Source organism: Bubalus kerabau, chromosome 8, assembly GCF_029407905.1.
Source record: "Bubalus kerabau isolate K-KA32 ecotype Philippines breed swamp buffalo chromosome 8, PCC_UOA_SB_1v2, whole genome shotgun sequence".
Taxonomy (NCBI): Eukaryota; Metazoa; Chordata; class Mammalia; order Artiodactyla; family Bovidae; genus Bubalus; species Bubalus kerabau.
The window spans coordinates 52,778,995-52,795,044 of NC_073631.1; the positions used below are offsets into that span (position 1 = coordinate 52,778,995).

The 16,050-nt window shown below is 41.7% G+C and overlaps 1 protein-coding gene across 1 annotated transcript in view; it reads left to right on the forward strand.

The window, feature by feature from the left end:
- Positions 1-964: 964 nt before the first annotated feature.
- EPDR1 (ependymin related 1) overlaps positions 965-16,050 on the forward strand; it is a 37,022-nt gene continuing 21,936 nt past the window's right edge. Inside the window, exon 1 of the mRNA XM_055590276.1 lies at positions 965-1,520. Coding sequence (XP_055446251.1) covers positions 1,216-1,520 — 305 coding nt within the window. The 5' untranslated portion in view covers positions 965-1,215. The remainder of the gene's footprint in view (positions 1,521-16,050) is intronic.

Below are 16,050 nucleotides of genomic sequence, written 5' to 3' on the forward strand. Positions count from 1 at the left end.
AGAGGAGAGTGAAAAAGCTGGCTTAAAACTCAACATTCAAAAAACTAAGATCATGGCATCTGGTCCCATCACTTCATGGCAAATAGATGACGAAAAAGTGGAAATAGTGACAGATTTTGTTTTCTTGGGCTCCAAAATCTCTGCAGACAGTGACTGCAGCCACATAATTAAAAGATGCTTGCTCCTTGGAAGAAAAGCTATGACAAACCTATTAGCATATTTAAAAGCAGAGACATCACTTTGCCAACAAAGGTCCATATAGTCAAAGCTATGGTTTTTCCAGTAGTCGTGTTTGTGAGATATGAGAGACCATAAAGACAGCTGAGGACTGACAAATTGATGCTTTTAAACTGTGGTGTTGGAGAAGACTCTTGAGAGTCCCTCAGACTGCAAGATCAAACCAGTCCATCCTAAAGGAAATCAATCCTAAATATTCATTGGAAGAATTGATGCTGTGAAGCTGAAGCTCCAATACTTTGGGCACCTGATTTGAAGAGCCGAATTTTTAGAAAAGACCCTGTCTGGGAAAGATTGAGGGCAAGAGGAGAAGCGGGCTACTCCTCCTCATCCTAAATGCTCCGATGAGATGGTTGGATGGCATCACTGACTCAATGGACAAATATTTGAGCAAACTCCAGTGAAGGACAGGGAAGCCTGATGTGCTGCAGTCCATAGGGTCGCAAAGAGTTGGACATGAGGTAAGGGACTGAACAGCGACAAAAACAATTTGATAAAGGGACAGGGTTATGTGGGGTACAGCAAGTGCAGTGATCCAGCTTTCTTGATCTTGTGTTTGAGTTTGTCCTCCAGTGTTGGTTATCTGCTGAATACTCAGCAGAAAAACACTTTCCTTCTCACCCCACCACCCCATCCCCCTTAAAACGCGGATACCCTTCAGGATGCTAGTGGCACCACTGCCACTGCATTTCCTGTTGGCAGCAGAGAGCAAGTGAAAACCGTAGCGGCAGCGGGCAGCGGCCCAGGCAGAAACAGCTCTCACACGATTCAGGGAAGCTTTCCCGTGGCCGATCCCGGCTCCCAGGCCTTGCGCGTCCTGATCCCAACAGCTGGAAAGGCCGCCGCCGTGACCAGCAGCAACTCGGCCAAGACCGCCCTCGGGCACAGTTGGAGAAAGCCCCGCTGAGTGCCTGGGCTGCTCAGCGCCCCCTTGGGCGCGGGCTGGCTCTCTGGGGACTGCGGCCGCGGCAGAAGGCGATGCCTAGGCGCGCTCCCCTCCGCGTGGCCCGAGGGTCCCTGGACGCTTGGCTGCTGGGCGGCCTCTGGGTCTGCGCGCTGGGCTGCCTCTGCGGCGTGGGGACGGCGGCGCCGGGGGCCGGGGCGGGGGCTGGGGGCTCCCTGGGAGCTCAGCGCCCTTGCCAGGCGCCGCAGCAGTGGGAGGGACGCCAGGTGCTGTACCGGCAGAGCACCGGGCGCTACAGTCGCGCCCTGCTCTCTTACGACGGGCTCAACCAGCGCGTGCGGGTGCTGGACGAGAGGAAGGCGCTGATCCCCTGCAAGAGGTACGCGAGGCGGGGGGGGCAAGGCCAGGGCGGCCCGGGGAGGGCGAGGTCGAGGGAGCTGCGCCGAAGCGCGGGGTTTCCAGCAGCTCGCGTCGCCTTCCTCCCATCAAAGAAAAACTTCGCGGAGAGGATCTCTTGGGGACAGCAGAGTTGGGGGCTGGGTGTCGGGCTGGCCCACTGGGGGCGGCCTGCTGGCGGGCACTCAGTGAGACCTCGCAGGGCGGTGGCCGGTGAAGAAAGGTGGCGCCCCCAGGCCCTGGTTCGCCCACATTCAAACGCTGCTGAGTCAGCCTCCTGACTCCTGGTGCCCCCTTCAGCCTAGGGCGTGTCTTCTGCACTATCGCAGCTCTTTCAGGAGCCATCTGTGAAGGAGACACGCCGAATACATATTTTATACGAGGTTTTTTTTGTTTTTGTTTTTTTTTTTTCCTTTTTAAAGGAATATGACAACTCAACCAAAAGTGTGCGGGATCAGTTAAAAGAACTGTCACAACCGTTGAAATTTTCATCTACCACCTTAAAATTTCTTTTAAGCAAGTTTTACATTCGGTGATCAATAAGCCTGTATGTCTGTATCTTTTTTATAGAACATCATCTCTTACCTGTTGTTATTTGCCATTTTAATAGTTGCCCCCTACCTATTTTTAATGGCCGCACAATATTCCACAGAGAGGTTATGCTACAATGCTTTTTAACTACTGGTATGATTCGTCACCTTTCTGCATCTGTTATGACAAAGGACACCCTCTTTCCTGAGACTGCAGTTTGTTCTGACCCTATTAAAACCTGATTTCTATTTTGGGATCGCCACCTGTCAGTTCCTTCTGCCTCATTCCTGTTTCTCTGTGTGTGTTCCTCCAAGGGTTATGCTGGCCTCTCATATGGAGTTGGCATAATTAGGAGGTGCCATGTGAATGTCCACAGTTTAAGGCTCCCGTGGGCAGTAAAATGTGGAGAAAATTTGATATCATTTCACCTAAAAGTGTTTGTTGAAGTATTAGGTATCTTGAGGACAGTATGCAAATGCAAGATTTGTTCAAAGCAATATATTTGAGAATGCAAAATAGTACATGATTGTAAACCACAAGTGCTGAGGAGGCCTGGAGTAGCTGAGTCATCATGGGGTATTGGGAGTATCTTTTCTCTTTCAAGAAGATGAATGTTTTCTGTTAAGTCTTGAAGAACTTTGTAATAATAATAGCAAAATCCAGCATTTGAGTACTTGTTATGTACCAGGCATGGTCCTGAAGATGTTCCACATACTGTATTATTTAGTTAAAAAATCACAACCACTGGATAATGCAGGTGTTATGATCTCCATTTTACAAGCAGAGAAATCTGGGGTCAAGGGAGATTAGATAACTTTCTCAGATCAAGAGCTAGGACTGGAGGAAACTGAGTGGATTCTGACATCTATGATATACTGGGCTCTTGTTCATTTGCTTATTCATTCAATCTGCATTTTTTTGTGTGTCAGTCATTTTGTATAATCAGAGTGGGTCCTGGGTTTCAGGGAGGTCATGGTGTGGGGGTTGAATCATATAAGGAAGAATTCCCATATAGTGGGGTAAGGGATGGGCTGGACTTGAGAGCACCCCAGACAAGCAACTAACCTGGAGGTGCTTCCTGGAGGAGGTGGAACAGGAGTGAGTCCCAAAATCCCTGGACGGGCTGACCATTAAGGGGAAGCAGGTGTGGAGGGAAGACTGATCCAGGAGGATCCATCCAGGTTTATTTTGGGACATCCTGCCACAGGCAAGGCTGAGAATATTCCAAGAACTGCAGGCCAATCACTGTTAGACTGAAGCATGGAGTATGGTGGGAGGTTGGGGATCCAGGGAAGGATATTTAAACAGTGGAATGCCATGGCTGGGTTTTTAAAAGAGCACTGGATGAATGGTTGAGAATAAAGAAGAACAAGAGAAGAAGCCGAAACATGACTTAGGAGATGTTTGTAGAGAGATCCAGGTGGAAGATGGGGTGTGGCAATGTGATGGTGAGAAGTGGACACTTTTGAGAAATTTTAAGGATACTGAAGAGGCTTATTGAAGAAGGTGCAGAGGATTAGATGGTATGCTGCAGGGTGGTGGTGGGGGAAGTCATTTCTGGCTTGTGAAAGCTAACGGTACTGACGGCATTGCGTAGATGGTGATGCTGTTTGCTGAGACGGGATTTGGCTTCTGCACTTCTGAAGAAGGGTCAAGTACTGCTTTTTGTGTGCACTGTCCGGAAGCCTTGTATAGTGGTGGCTTTCGGATGAGTCCATGTCAAAGACGGACTAGGATTGAGACAGACCTGGGACCTGGGACCCTATGCTCCAGTGCTCACACATGGACATACTTCTCCTCCAGCAATAAAATACAAAGAAACTATATGGGACTAAAAATAACTGTGTGCATGCACAATTAGGGTGAATTCTGGATAAAGGATACAAAGAGAGCCAAAACCCAATCCCCACATTTGAAAGAGCCTGGCGCAAAAGCAGCCTATTATGTACATTCCCCTATACAAAACACCACTGATTAAGGGGTGGGCAAACCACCTAAGCCATCCCCCTGCAGCCCGACCCCTGGATACACCCCTAGCCTCATCCTGTGTAAGGAACAAGCTTGCTCCCCTTGGGGATCTGTTTGTTCTTGTTCCCCTTGCCCCCTCTACTGCAGCAGCGGCTCCTATAAAGCCTTGCCTGAATTTCTTGTCTGGCCTCTGATCAGTTTCTATTGATTAAGGAGGCCAACAACCCTGATCGGTAACAGGATGGCCCAAAGCACACTGCTGACATAGTGGAGTGAGGCCAGGAGAAGGAAAGGAGGATAGGGTTTATCTCCCCACCTCCCAGAGGTAGGATTTTCATGATTTAAGGGATTAGGTTTTAGAGTTAGATAAATCTGCCTCTGAATTCCAATTTCTAATGCAGGTCTTTAGGTTACTAGATGGGAATGCTACTAATGCCTAATGTATTGCTTTGCTGTGGGGATGAAATGAGTTCAACTATGTACAGCACACAGTGCAATGTAGAAGGTGTGGCCACAATTGTCCCTCTGGCCACCACCATCTTCGCCATCCCGGTAAATTTACCATAGCCCAGAGACTCGCTGCCAGCCCCATGAGCTCAGAAACTTAGACCTTGTGGCACCCTCCAGGGCCCTTTCTTTGGGAGCTGACTGAGAATAAACAAGCTCAAGTGTGACACTGTATATCTCAGTGAGTGCTGTAGCTGGCATGGGGGCCAGAATTCTCAAATCTGACTAGGTCATTCTCTCCCTGTAGGCAGAACTATGTAGAGAGCCAAATTCTAATCAGGAGGCTATGAGCAAAGAGTTGGAGCAAATTCATGGAGTCTAATGACTGCCTGCTTTAGGCTGGGCTGTGTGCTCAAAGTTGAGCTTTCCATCATACATAAGAGGCCAGCCCAGCAGAATCAGGCTAAGATTAAGCATGCATCATTTTCACTAGAGAAGTTAGAAGCATAGAAGTCCCTGATCCTATGCTATCCCAACACTGCTGGTCCAGACCCCCTTCACTCTGCATAAAGCCTGGGTGGGTATTGCTCAGGTTGTCTTAGAAACCTTTCTTCTTCTGTGACTCCATGATCAATTAATAGAGCCTTCAGATGTGTATATTATAGCCTCACTGAGGTCACAGCCAAATCTTGCTGGCCTGGAAGCTTTTTTGTCCCCAGGTGGTGATTTCTTTCTTTCTTTACTTTTTAAATTGAAGTACAGTTGATTTACAATGTGTGGGTTTCTGGGTACAGGAAGGTGATTCAGTTTTACATATATGTTCATGTCCTTTTTCACATTCTCTCCCATTATGGTTTATTACCAGATATTGACTTTTGTTCCCTGTGTCCATGTGGTGATTTCTCACTTCTTCACACTTGCCCTGATCCGTCAAGTGTTAATCTCACAGTTTAGCTTTTAGAAGGCAATTTTACTCCTTTTCTTCCCAATTTCTTGCCAAGGTTTTATCTTACAGTCCCATCTCTGGCCCTAAGTCAGATGCAGAAAAGAATGGTTAGCGCACAAATGCATTTTTAAGCTTTTAAATGTAGATTTATTGGAACAAACTCTGAAACTTTTTCAGGTACTAGCAGTCTGGCCAAGAAACCTGATACGATTTGAAGAAAATATGGATGGGTTGTCTCTTCATATTTATTAGTAAGTTGAGAAGTAAGTTTTAGAATTGGATCAACTTCTTAAGATTTTTATTTTGCATCCAGATAGTTATGGAAAATCCCACTGATAGTTACTGTGGAATGACTAGGATTTTCCAGGCTTTCTTCTCCCTGAGATGATGGAAAAGATTAAATAACTTTACAAGCTTCAGATAAGACAAGCCTTAGCAGAGAATGGGAAATATTAGTAATTGATACTATTTTGTTTTCTGTTTCCAACTGTTTTTTCCGGTAAACTCACAAGTATTACATTTGGAAGACTGAAGGAAAGGCAAGATTATTTTGTATTTCAGTGACTCAGTGAACTTCATGGGAGAAGCAGTCTAGATACTGAATGAATTTTGTTAAGACTACCAGTAACTTACTGTTCCTGTTTACAAAATGGTAGATTGGGAATGGGAATTAATCAAGCTATTGATGCAAAGGGAGCAGAGTGGCGTTGAGAGGATATGCACTGGTAAGTTAGAAATGTATCTTAGAGGACTATTCAACTACCAATCCCCACATGTTTGAGGATTTCTTTTTTTTTTTTTTTTTTTCACTAAAGGATGAAAAGAAAAGTATGTCTTAAATGGAGTGACAAGTATCCACTTTATCTTATACAAATTCTGATTAGTTCCATCTCTGTCTCAGATTTTTCCAGAGCATTCTACTTCTTGGAGAACAGAATATCGTTTCTCTTCTCTATTCTTAGAGAAAACCACCTAGTGTAATAGAGAGCAGTGGACATCCATTTAGACAGTCGTGGGATGCCAAACATGGCTTCTAATCCTGGCTTCACCTCCACAAGTTCCTTTGCTTCTTGGAATAGCAGTGCTTTTCATCTTTTAATTTGATTTTAATGATATCTACAGTATTTATACTAAATAACATTTCGGGCTTCTTAAAAGCTAGGTACAAATAAAATTATATGATACCATGAGAACACTACTTGTACTTTTATTACATTAGGCTGATTCTTTTTTCTTGCAAGATGCAATGAACTTGACATAAATTCTAAATTTATTTTTAAACTTGTCCCTTTGTGTAGATAAATTCAGATACATCTCTTTCTTCTTTCACCTTTCCACCAAAACTTGTGTTCATGGGTAGAGATGAGATGGGCTGCCTTTCTATGCTTTGGCTCCAAACTCTTTGGCTGTCCTCTCCGTGGAGTCTCCTTGTATACTGTGGGATTGAATGGGACTGCTTACAGGAGTGTCCCTCCAAGGATCTGCTGTGGAAGATTCATTCCAGGGGAAGTTATCACATGGGGCAGCTTCGACAATCATATGTGTTTGAGAATCAGGATAAGGGTTTTTTCCTCCAAATGCACAATTTTATTTTGAAATTACTTTACACTTACAGAAAAAGTTACAATTATAGTCTGTAGCCATTTTTCCCTGAGTCTCTTGAGAGTGAGTTGTCAGCTTGATGCCCCCATGGCCCCCCAGTATTTCAGTGTATATTTCCTATAAATAGGGACATTGTCTTGGGACACAACCATGGAAACCAGGAAATTAGCATGTGTTCCTTGCTACCATCTGAAATTCAGGTCTCACTCAAATTTTGTCACTTGTGCTTTTGATGTTCTTGTAGCAGGAAGGACCCAGTTTATATTAAGCATTGCATTTAGGTATGCCTTTTTAGTCTCTTTTTGTCACTAACAGTTCCTAAGACTTTCTTGTACTTCAATACTTTTGAAGATGACATGCCAATTATTTAGTAGAATGTTCCTTGATTTGGGTTTGTCTGATGCTTCCTCATAATTAGATTCAAGTTATTCACCTAGGGTAGAAACAGCACATCTGGATGTTTACTTTGATAACTCGATGACTGATGTCTGCAATATTTCTTAAGTGTGAAATGATACTTTTATATTTTATAATCTGTAAGTATTTTATAGGGAGATATTTTAAGACCATGTACATATTCTGTTCTTCACTAAAGTTTCAAGTTATTCTTTTATTTTTATCAGCATGAATATAAGGATGCTCATTGAATTCCATTTGCTTTCACTATTTATTTGATGTTTCAGATTTGGCCAGTGGGAAGCCCTTCAAGTTGGCCTCTATGTTTTTTTGACATGTCTCTCTTCTTTGAACATATCCTCAATTTCTGCCAAGATATTCCAAGATCATCTGTACTTTCCTTGCTGGAGTATTGGAATAAGTCATTTCTCAGGAAGATCTGGTTATTTTTACTAGAGAATAATATTTGGAAGCCAAGGTCCCTGCTCTAATTGTGCTCATGGTTATTGGGTGGCACTTTCCAGGCACCCTCACTAGACAAAGCAAAAAGATATAGGTTTGAATACATATACACACACACACTCACTCATTCACACATATGTACACAAATTTACATCCACATTTATTTCTAAGCTTCCGATTTTAATACACAGAGATATTTATACCAGTATCTCTAATTCTGATCCACCACCACGGATCATTCTAGATTTCTCCTGTTCATTTTTTGTAACTCCCTTTTCAGACCATGAGAAAACTGGCTCCCTTTATTCAATTGCAGTAGGTATCAGGCATAGCTATGCTACCCACTCCCTACTTGGATGTCTTCCTGTTGGGCTCTGCACTCCAGGCCAGGCCATGCAGAGACCTACCTTGCTTGACCCTGCTTAATGGCTCTAGACTAAACTATTTAATGAGGGGAAGGGAAGGCCAGGTTACATTTTTTCATATGTTTTTCTTTGGGATTTCTTGGGGCTAATATCGTTGTAAATTCTCAGAATGTGTCTGTGTGCTGGGGGAAGTAAATTAGTATGAAATATTCAACAAATTTATTTGATCCTGAGCCCTGTTTTGCACGGGTTAGGCTTTCATTTGAGGAACTCCTTTCAGAATTTCAGGAGAATTACTCTTTTGCCCTTACTCCCTCCTCCTTGATCTCTGAAGGCTGGAGCCAGTATTTTCTTTTATTAGCTCAGGAAGTCTAAATGCTTGTGGCATTTTGATCCTCGAAAAATAAACCATGCTGGATTTGTAATACTGAGTTTTTCTTTACGAAAGAGATTTTCTTGGAAGCACATAAAGTTTGCTTTAAGAATCTTAATTCTGTGGGTCTATTGACCCTGAATTTCAGAGGATTGATGCTGGGATGTGGAAAAAATGGGATGCAGGGATGATGAAAAATAAATTCCAAGGAAGATAAGCCCAGGAGATTAAAGGCACTGGTGGAATAGGAGGCTAATTTATAAATAGAAGCCAGAGGTGGTCGCCATACTGCTTTGGAAATATCTTTATTTCTCTCCATTAACCTTGAACTGTTTCTTCCTGATTCTGACCTCAAAGATGGTGGTCAAGGGCAAAGTGCCCAAAGATCTGAAAATATTCCACCAATTAGTGGTTTGTTTTTCCTGGAATAAATGTGATAGGCTTATATTTCCCCAATTCCAGTAAAAATCTTCTATTTTCCCCCTTTATAATTTATTTTATTTTACCCAGCTTTCAAGAAAAAAAATCTTCTCTTGATCTTCTTACTAACTGAAACTACATTCTCTCCATCTATTTAAAGCAAATCTCATGCTGATTCCCATTTTTGTCCTCCCATGTTCTCTTGGACTCTCTCCAAGCAAACTTTCTCCATCATAGCTCTACTGCAACGGCTCTGGTGAACGACGGTATGCTCCACATTACTAATCAAGTGATCTTTTATCTGTTTTCATTTTACTGTTGGTCATTTCCTCCATCTTGATGTATTTTCTTCTGTACTTTTCAGGACATCATGCTCTTCTAGTTCCCCTCCTTTTACCTCATTTTCTTACCTTCTCTTTCTCTTTACTGTCACACATCTTTACTGTCAGGCTGGTCCAAACCTTCATCATTCTTGCCTGGGTTTTTTGCAACAGCCACCTAACAGGTCCCTACTTCTGCCCTTGCTCCCTTTGGTCTATTCTCAACCTTGCAGCTTGAGTGATTTGCTAAAATTGTTGTATCATGTTGCTTGTCTGCTCAAAACCCTCCTGTGTGTTTCTATGTCTCAGAGTAAAGGTTTTGCAAGGATTTGACCATCCTGTGGGATCTGCTCCCCCAGCCCCTCCACAGTTTGTCTTGACCTCTTCACTCTATCATCCATCCATTATCACCTCATCACCAGCTCACTCACTCAGCCCATAGCCTCTGCATGCTCACTCCTTTGGCACTTGAGTGGTTGATTCCTCTGCCTGGAAAGCCTTTTCCTTGAAAAGCTGTATGACCCTCTTGCAAATTAGACTGTCCTTTCTCTCCACGACATATACTCTACCTCACTACCTTTTATCTTCAAGATATTTACCTACTATTTCATATTTTATTAACATACTATCTTAATATTTTATTAATATGCTATTTAATTTAATTTAAATTTTAAAGTCTGTTCCCTCATTTCCTCTGCCACCCAAAGTAAAGCTCCATTAGGTCCAGGATTTTTCCCCTGGTTGTTGCTGTATTTCCAGCACCATAGAATAGCCCTGATTAAATTTTTTTGAATGAGAGAATGAATGACAATGATAACATATATTCATTGAAAAAGGATATCTAAAATATAGATATGCAAAGAGTAAAAATTATCCATAACTACCAAGCCAATATGACTACTGGTAACATCTTCTAAATATCCTAGGAGACTTTTCAGTTCAGTTCAGCCGCTCAGTCGTGTCCGACTCTTTGCGACCCCATGAATTGCAGCACGCCAGGCCTCCCTGTCCATCACCAACTCCCGGAGTTCACCCAGACTCACGTCCATCGAGTCAGTGATGCCATCCAGCCATCTCATCCTCTGTCGTCCCCTTCTCCTCCTGCCCCCAATCCCTCCCAGCAGCAGAGTCTTTTCCAATGAGTCAACTCTTTGCATGAGGTGGTCAAAGGACTGGAGTTTCAGCTTTAGCATCATTCCCTCCAAAGAAATCCCAGGGCTGATCTCCTTTAGGATGGACTGGTTGGATCTCCTTGCAGTCCAAGGGACTCTCAAGAGTCTTCTCCAACACCACAGTTCAAAAGCATCAATTCTTTGGCGCTCAGCCTTCTTCACAGTCCAACTCTCACATCCATACATGACCACAGGAAAAACCATAGCCTTGACTAGACGAACCTTTGTTGGCAAAGTAGTGTCTCTGCTTTTGAATATGCTATCTAGGTTGGTCATAACCTTCCTTCCAAGGAGTAAGCGTCTTTTAATTTCATGGCTGCAGTCACCATCTGCAGTGATTTTGGAGCCCCCCAAAATAAAGTCTGACACTGTTTCCACTGTTTCCCCATCTATTTCCCATGAAGTGATGGGACCAGATGCCATGATCTTCATTTTCTGAATGTTGAGCTTTAAGCCAATTTTTTCACTCTCTTTCACTTTCATCAAGAGGCTTTTTAGTTCCTCTTCACTTTCTGCCATAAGGGTGGTGTCATCTGCATATCTGAGGTTATTGATATTTCTCCCGGCAATCTTAATTCCAGCTTGTGTTTCTTCCAGTCCAGCGTTTCTCATGAGGTACTCTTAGATGCACAATTTACATACTGTAGCACACACTGTTTGGTAATAGGCTGTTTTTCATTTAACAATATTGTGCAAGCTCATCCATACTGACTAGTCTGCTTGTATCACCTTTGAACTCCTGGCTTTTCCCCATTCAGGTCTTAGCCCAGAGGGGCCTTACGTGACTGTCCAATAAAGCCCTCCCCACTACCCACTCTCCATCACATCTCATTCTGTTTTACTCAGGACACCATCTCTGAGTGACATTGTCTTGAGTCTCTCTTCCCAGGAGTGAGAGGAGAAATTGATCAGTCTGGTATAGTACCGAAACTCCAACACCTAGAAGTGCTTGGCACATAGTATATCTCAATAATGTTTACTGAATGAATAAATACCATTTTTATGACTTTTGGATTACTAGTATCATACATGTTCGTGGTGGAAAATCTAGGTAACCAAGAATAGCAAAATAGAGTAAAGAGAATCATGTTGTCCAGAATTAACAACCCTTATATATGTGCTTCTAGATTTTTCAATTTCTATTTCTGTATATACAATTCTAAAATTAAATTAGAAACATGCTATGTGATTTTTAAAAATTTAACAAAACATTCCATATTTTCATGCCACTATGCAATCTTTAACAGAATCATTTTTAATGACTATATGGTATTCTGGCTAATGGATGGAACACAGTTTCTATAAGCAATCCTAAATAGGGGACAATTAGATTTCTTTCTCCTTTATGTTTCACTACTATAAATGACTACATGTATAACCTTGTATTTGTGTGCAATTTACTTTAAAAATTTTTTACACAGATTCCTGGATAAGAAAATGGCTGAAAAGGGATTACACATTTATTAAATTTTTACCACTTTGCTTTTCAGGAAGGTTGTTCCAGCTGATATTTCAACTGGCAAAATATGAATGTTCTTATTTACCCCACTCACACCTAAAAGGAGCCTCATTAATTTTTAGCGATTTCAAATATGATAAACAAGAAACTGAAAGGCAGAATGACATACTGCAGTGATGTCACACTCCCTTGTCATGAGTCTCACTCTAAAGTGAATGCCTCTAATTTGCCACAGTTAAGTCTCCTACAGGCTGCTGGTTTAACAAAGACACACTATCATGTTCAGTAAGTATTTTTCTGACCTATTTTATAAAGAATTTATTCTAATCAGGATGAGTCTTAAACTTCCCCAGCCTAGTGATTTATAGTAATAGATTGCCTAACATTTAACCATCTTTGCATTCCTGAAATAAATTCTGTTATTATGTTTTATTTTTTAATAGTCTGCTTGATTTGCTAATATTTAATATTTGTTTTTAATCCATAGCCATAATTTAATTTGATCTATTGTTTATATTTGTGTTTTCTATATATTTTTTTTTTTTGTACTGTGGTGCTTTTTTTTCTTTCTTTTTTTTTTTAATTTTATTTTATTTTTAAACTTTACACAACTGTATTAGTTTTCTATATTTTAATGTCAGAGTTTCATAATTTTGTAAAAGAATTGGCAATCTTTCTGTATTTCTGTATGCTCTATAGCCTTGAGGTTGGAAAAAAATGATTCATGAAATCATGTGGACCCAACTATTTTTGAAGAAGTAACTCTTTGATCTCTTTTTAAGATCAAAGATCTAAGATCTCACTAAGCTATTATAAGGATTTTTCCTCTAGTTGTTGACCAGCTTACCTTTCTGCTTAAGTCTGAGTCAGTTTTCGTTGTTTATATTTTCCTAGAAAATCTTTTACTTAATAAACATTGTATTTATCATCATAACAAGTTTGCATGGTATTTTCTTAACTCTTAAAAAAACTTCACCTTGTCTATCAATATCCCCTTTTCTTCCCAATATTCTATATTTAAATTTTCTTTTTTTCCCTCTAAATTACATTTTAACAATAAGCTAATGGATTTGTGTGATGGTTTTATGGTTTATTATTCATTTATATTTTACATCCAATATCTTTTTTGTTAAGAATAATTTTAAATTATTAAGAATAATTTAAATAATTAAATTTCAGTGTCTACCCATATTTTGAAAAGTTTTGAAGAGGGTTGTAGTGGAGCATACACTCCACTACAGGTAGAAGGGCATGCAATGACCAGTACATCCCCCAGATTCCTTTCATGCATGAGCTACTCACAGCTCTTCTCTCATCAAACACTCTTTACAGTGCTTCTCCTGCTCCTCACCCTCTGGTTTGGAGAATTCCTCCTAATATAGGCATAGGAAGTTCCCCCACCACCAATGGTTTCCTTCTGAAACAGTACCTCTTAAACCGAGAGGCCTTCTGAAGAATCAGACCCCTAGCAGGGTGACTGCGTTGCCCTCAGACCTTCCAAAGAAAAGAGGAACTCTTGGGACAGATGGCTCCTAAACAGAAGCAGTAGCTGCCCCTGGACAAAAAGGCTGCAGTTCCTTGGATGACCCCTGTCCTTTCATAGCAGGCTGTTTTGTTGGCTAAAGTTAGGTCTACTGGGAAAGGTACAGAGTGTGAATTCTGTCAATGAGTGAGGACCCTCTTCTGGGTTTGAGTTTTCACTGTATCTTCACATGGTGGGCATGGTCAGCTAGCTCTTTGGCATTTCTCTCTTTTTTTTATCCATTCATAAATGTTATAAAATTTGAGGGAGACATATCAATCCTACCAAAGTTATTATTAAAAAGGAAGACCAATTCAGTTCAGTTCAGTTCAGTCACTCAGTCATGTCTGACTCTTTGTGACCCCATGAATTGCAGCACGCCAGGCCTCCCTGTCCATCACAAACTCCCAGAGTTCACTCAAACTCACATCCATCGAGTCAGCGATGCCATCCAGTCATCTCATCCTCTGTTGTCCCCTTCTCCTCCTGCCCCCAATCCATCCCTGCATCAGAGTCTTTTCCAATGAGTCAACTCTTTGCATGAGGTGGCCAAAGTACTGGAGTTTCAGCTTTAGCATCATTCCCTCCAAAGAAATCCCAGGGCTGATCTCCTTTAGAATGGACTGGTTGGATCTCCTTGCAGTCCAAAGGACTCTCGAGAGTCTTCTCCAACACCACAGTTCAAAAGCATCAATTCTTTGGCGCTCAGCCTTCTTCACAGTCCAACTCTCACATCCATACATGACCACTGGGAAAACCATAGCCTTGACTAGATGGACCTTTGTTGGCAAAGTAATGTCTCTGCTTTTGAATATGCTATCTAGGTTGGTCATAACTTTCCTTCCAAGGAGTAAGTGTCTTTTAATTTCATGGCTGCAGTCACCATCTGCAGTGATTTTGGAGCCCCCCAAAAAATAAAGTCTGACACTGTTTCCACTGTTTCCCCATCTATTTCCCATGAACCAGATGCCATGATCTTCATTTTCTGAATGTTGAGCTTTAAGCCAATTTTTTCACTCTCCTCTTTCACTTTCATCAAGAGGCTTTTTAGTTCCTCTTCACTTTCTGCCATAAGGGTGATGTCATCTGCATATCTGAGGTTATTGAGATTTCTCCCGGCAATCTTGATTCCAGCTTGTGCTTCTTCCAGCCCAGAATTTCTCATGATGTACTCTGCATATAAATTAAATAAGCAGGGTGACAATATACAGCCTTGACGGACTCCTTTTCCTATTTGGAACCAGTCTGTTGTTCCATGTCCAGTTCTAACTGTTGCTTCCTGACCTGCATATAGGTTTCCCAAGAGGCAGGTCAGGTAGTCTGGTATTCCCATCTCTTTCAGCATTTTCCACAGTTTATTGTGATCCACACTATCAAAGTCTTTAGTATAGTCAATAAAGCAGAAATAGATGTTTTTTCTGGAACTCTCTTGCTTTTTCCATGATCCAGCAGATGTTGGCAAGTTGATCTCTGGTTCCTCTGCCTTTTCTAAAACCAGCTTGAATATCTGGAAGTTCACGGTTCACATATTGCTAAAGCCTGGCTTGGAGAATTTTGAGCATTACTTTACTAGCGTGTGAGATGAATGCAATTATGTGGTAGTTTGAGCATTCTTTGGCATTGCCTTTCTTTGGGATTGGTATGAAAACTGACCTTTTCTAGTCCTGTGGCCACTGCTGAGTTTTCCAAATTTGCTGGCATATTGAGTGCAGCACTTTCACAGCATCATCTTTCAGGATTTGAAATAGCTCCACTGGAATTCCATCACCTCCACTAGCTTTGTTCGTAGTGATGCTTTCTAAGGCCCACTTGACTTCACATTCCAGGATGTCTGGCTCTAGGTCAGTGATCATACCATCGTGATTATCTTGGTCGTGAAGATCTTTTTTGTACAGTTCTTCTGTGTATTCTTGCCACCTCTTCTTAATATCTTATGCTTCTGTTAGGTCCATACCATTTCTGTCCTTTGCATGAAATGTTCCCTTGGTATCTCTAATTTTCTTGACGAGATCTCTAGATCTCTATACAGTCAGCAAAAACAAGACCGGGAGCTGACTGTGGCTCAGATCATGAGCTCCTTATTGCCAAATTCAGACTTAAATTGAAGAAAGTAGGGAAAACCACTAGACCATTCAGGTATGACCTAAATCAAATCCCTTATGATTATACAGTGGAAGTGAGAAATAGATTTAAGGGACTAGATCTGATAGACAGAGTGCCTGATGAACTATGGATGGAGATTCGTGACATTGTACAGGAGACAGGGATCAAGACCATCCCCGTGGAAAAGAAATGCAAAAAAGCAAAATGGCTGTCTGGGGAGGCCTTACAAATAGCTGTGAAAAGAAGAGAAGTGGAAAGCAAAGGAGAAAAGAAAGATATAAGCATCTGAATGCAGAGTTCCAAAGAATAGCAAGAAGAGATAAGAAAGCCTTCCTCAGCGATCAATGCAAAGAAATAGAGGAAAACAACAGAATGGGAAAAAGGAAGGCCAGAACTTATTCCAAATATTTTTTCATACCAGGATTAT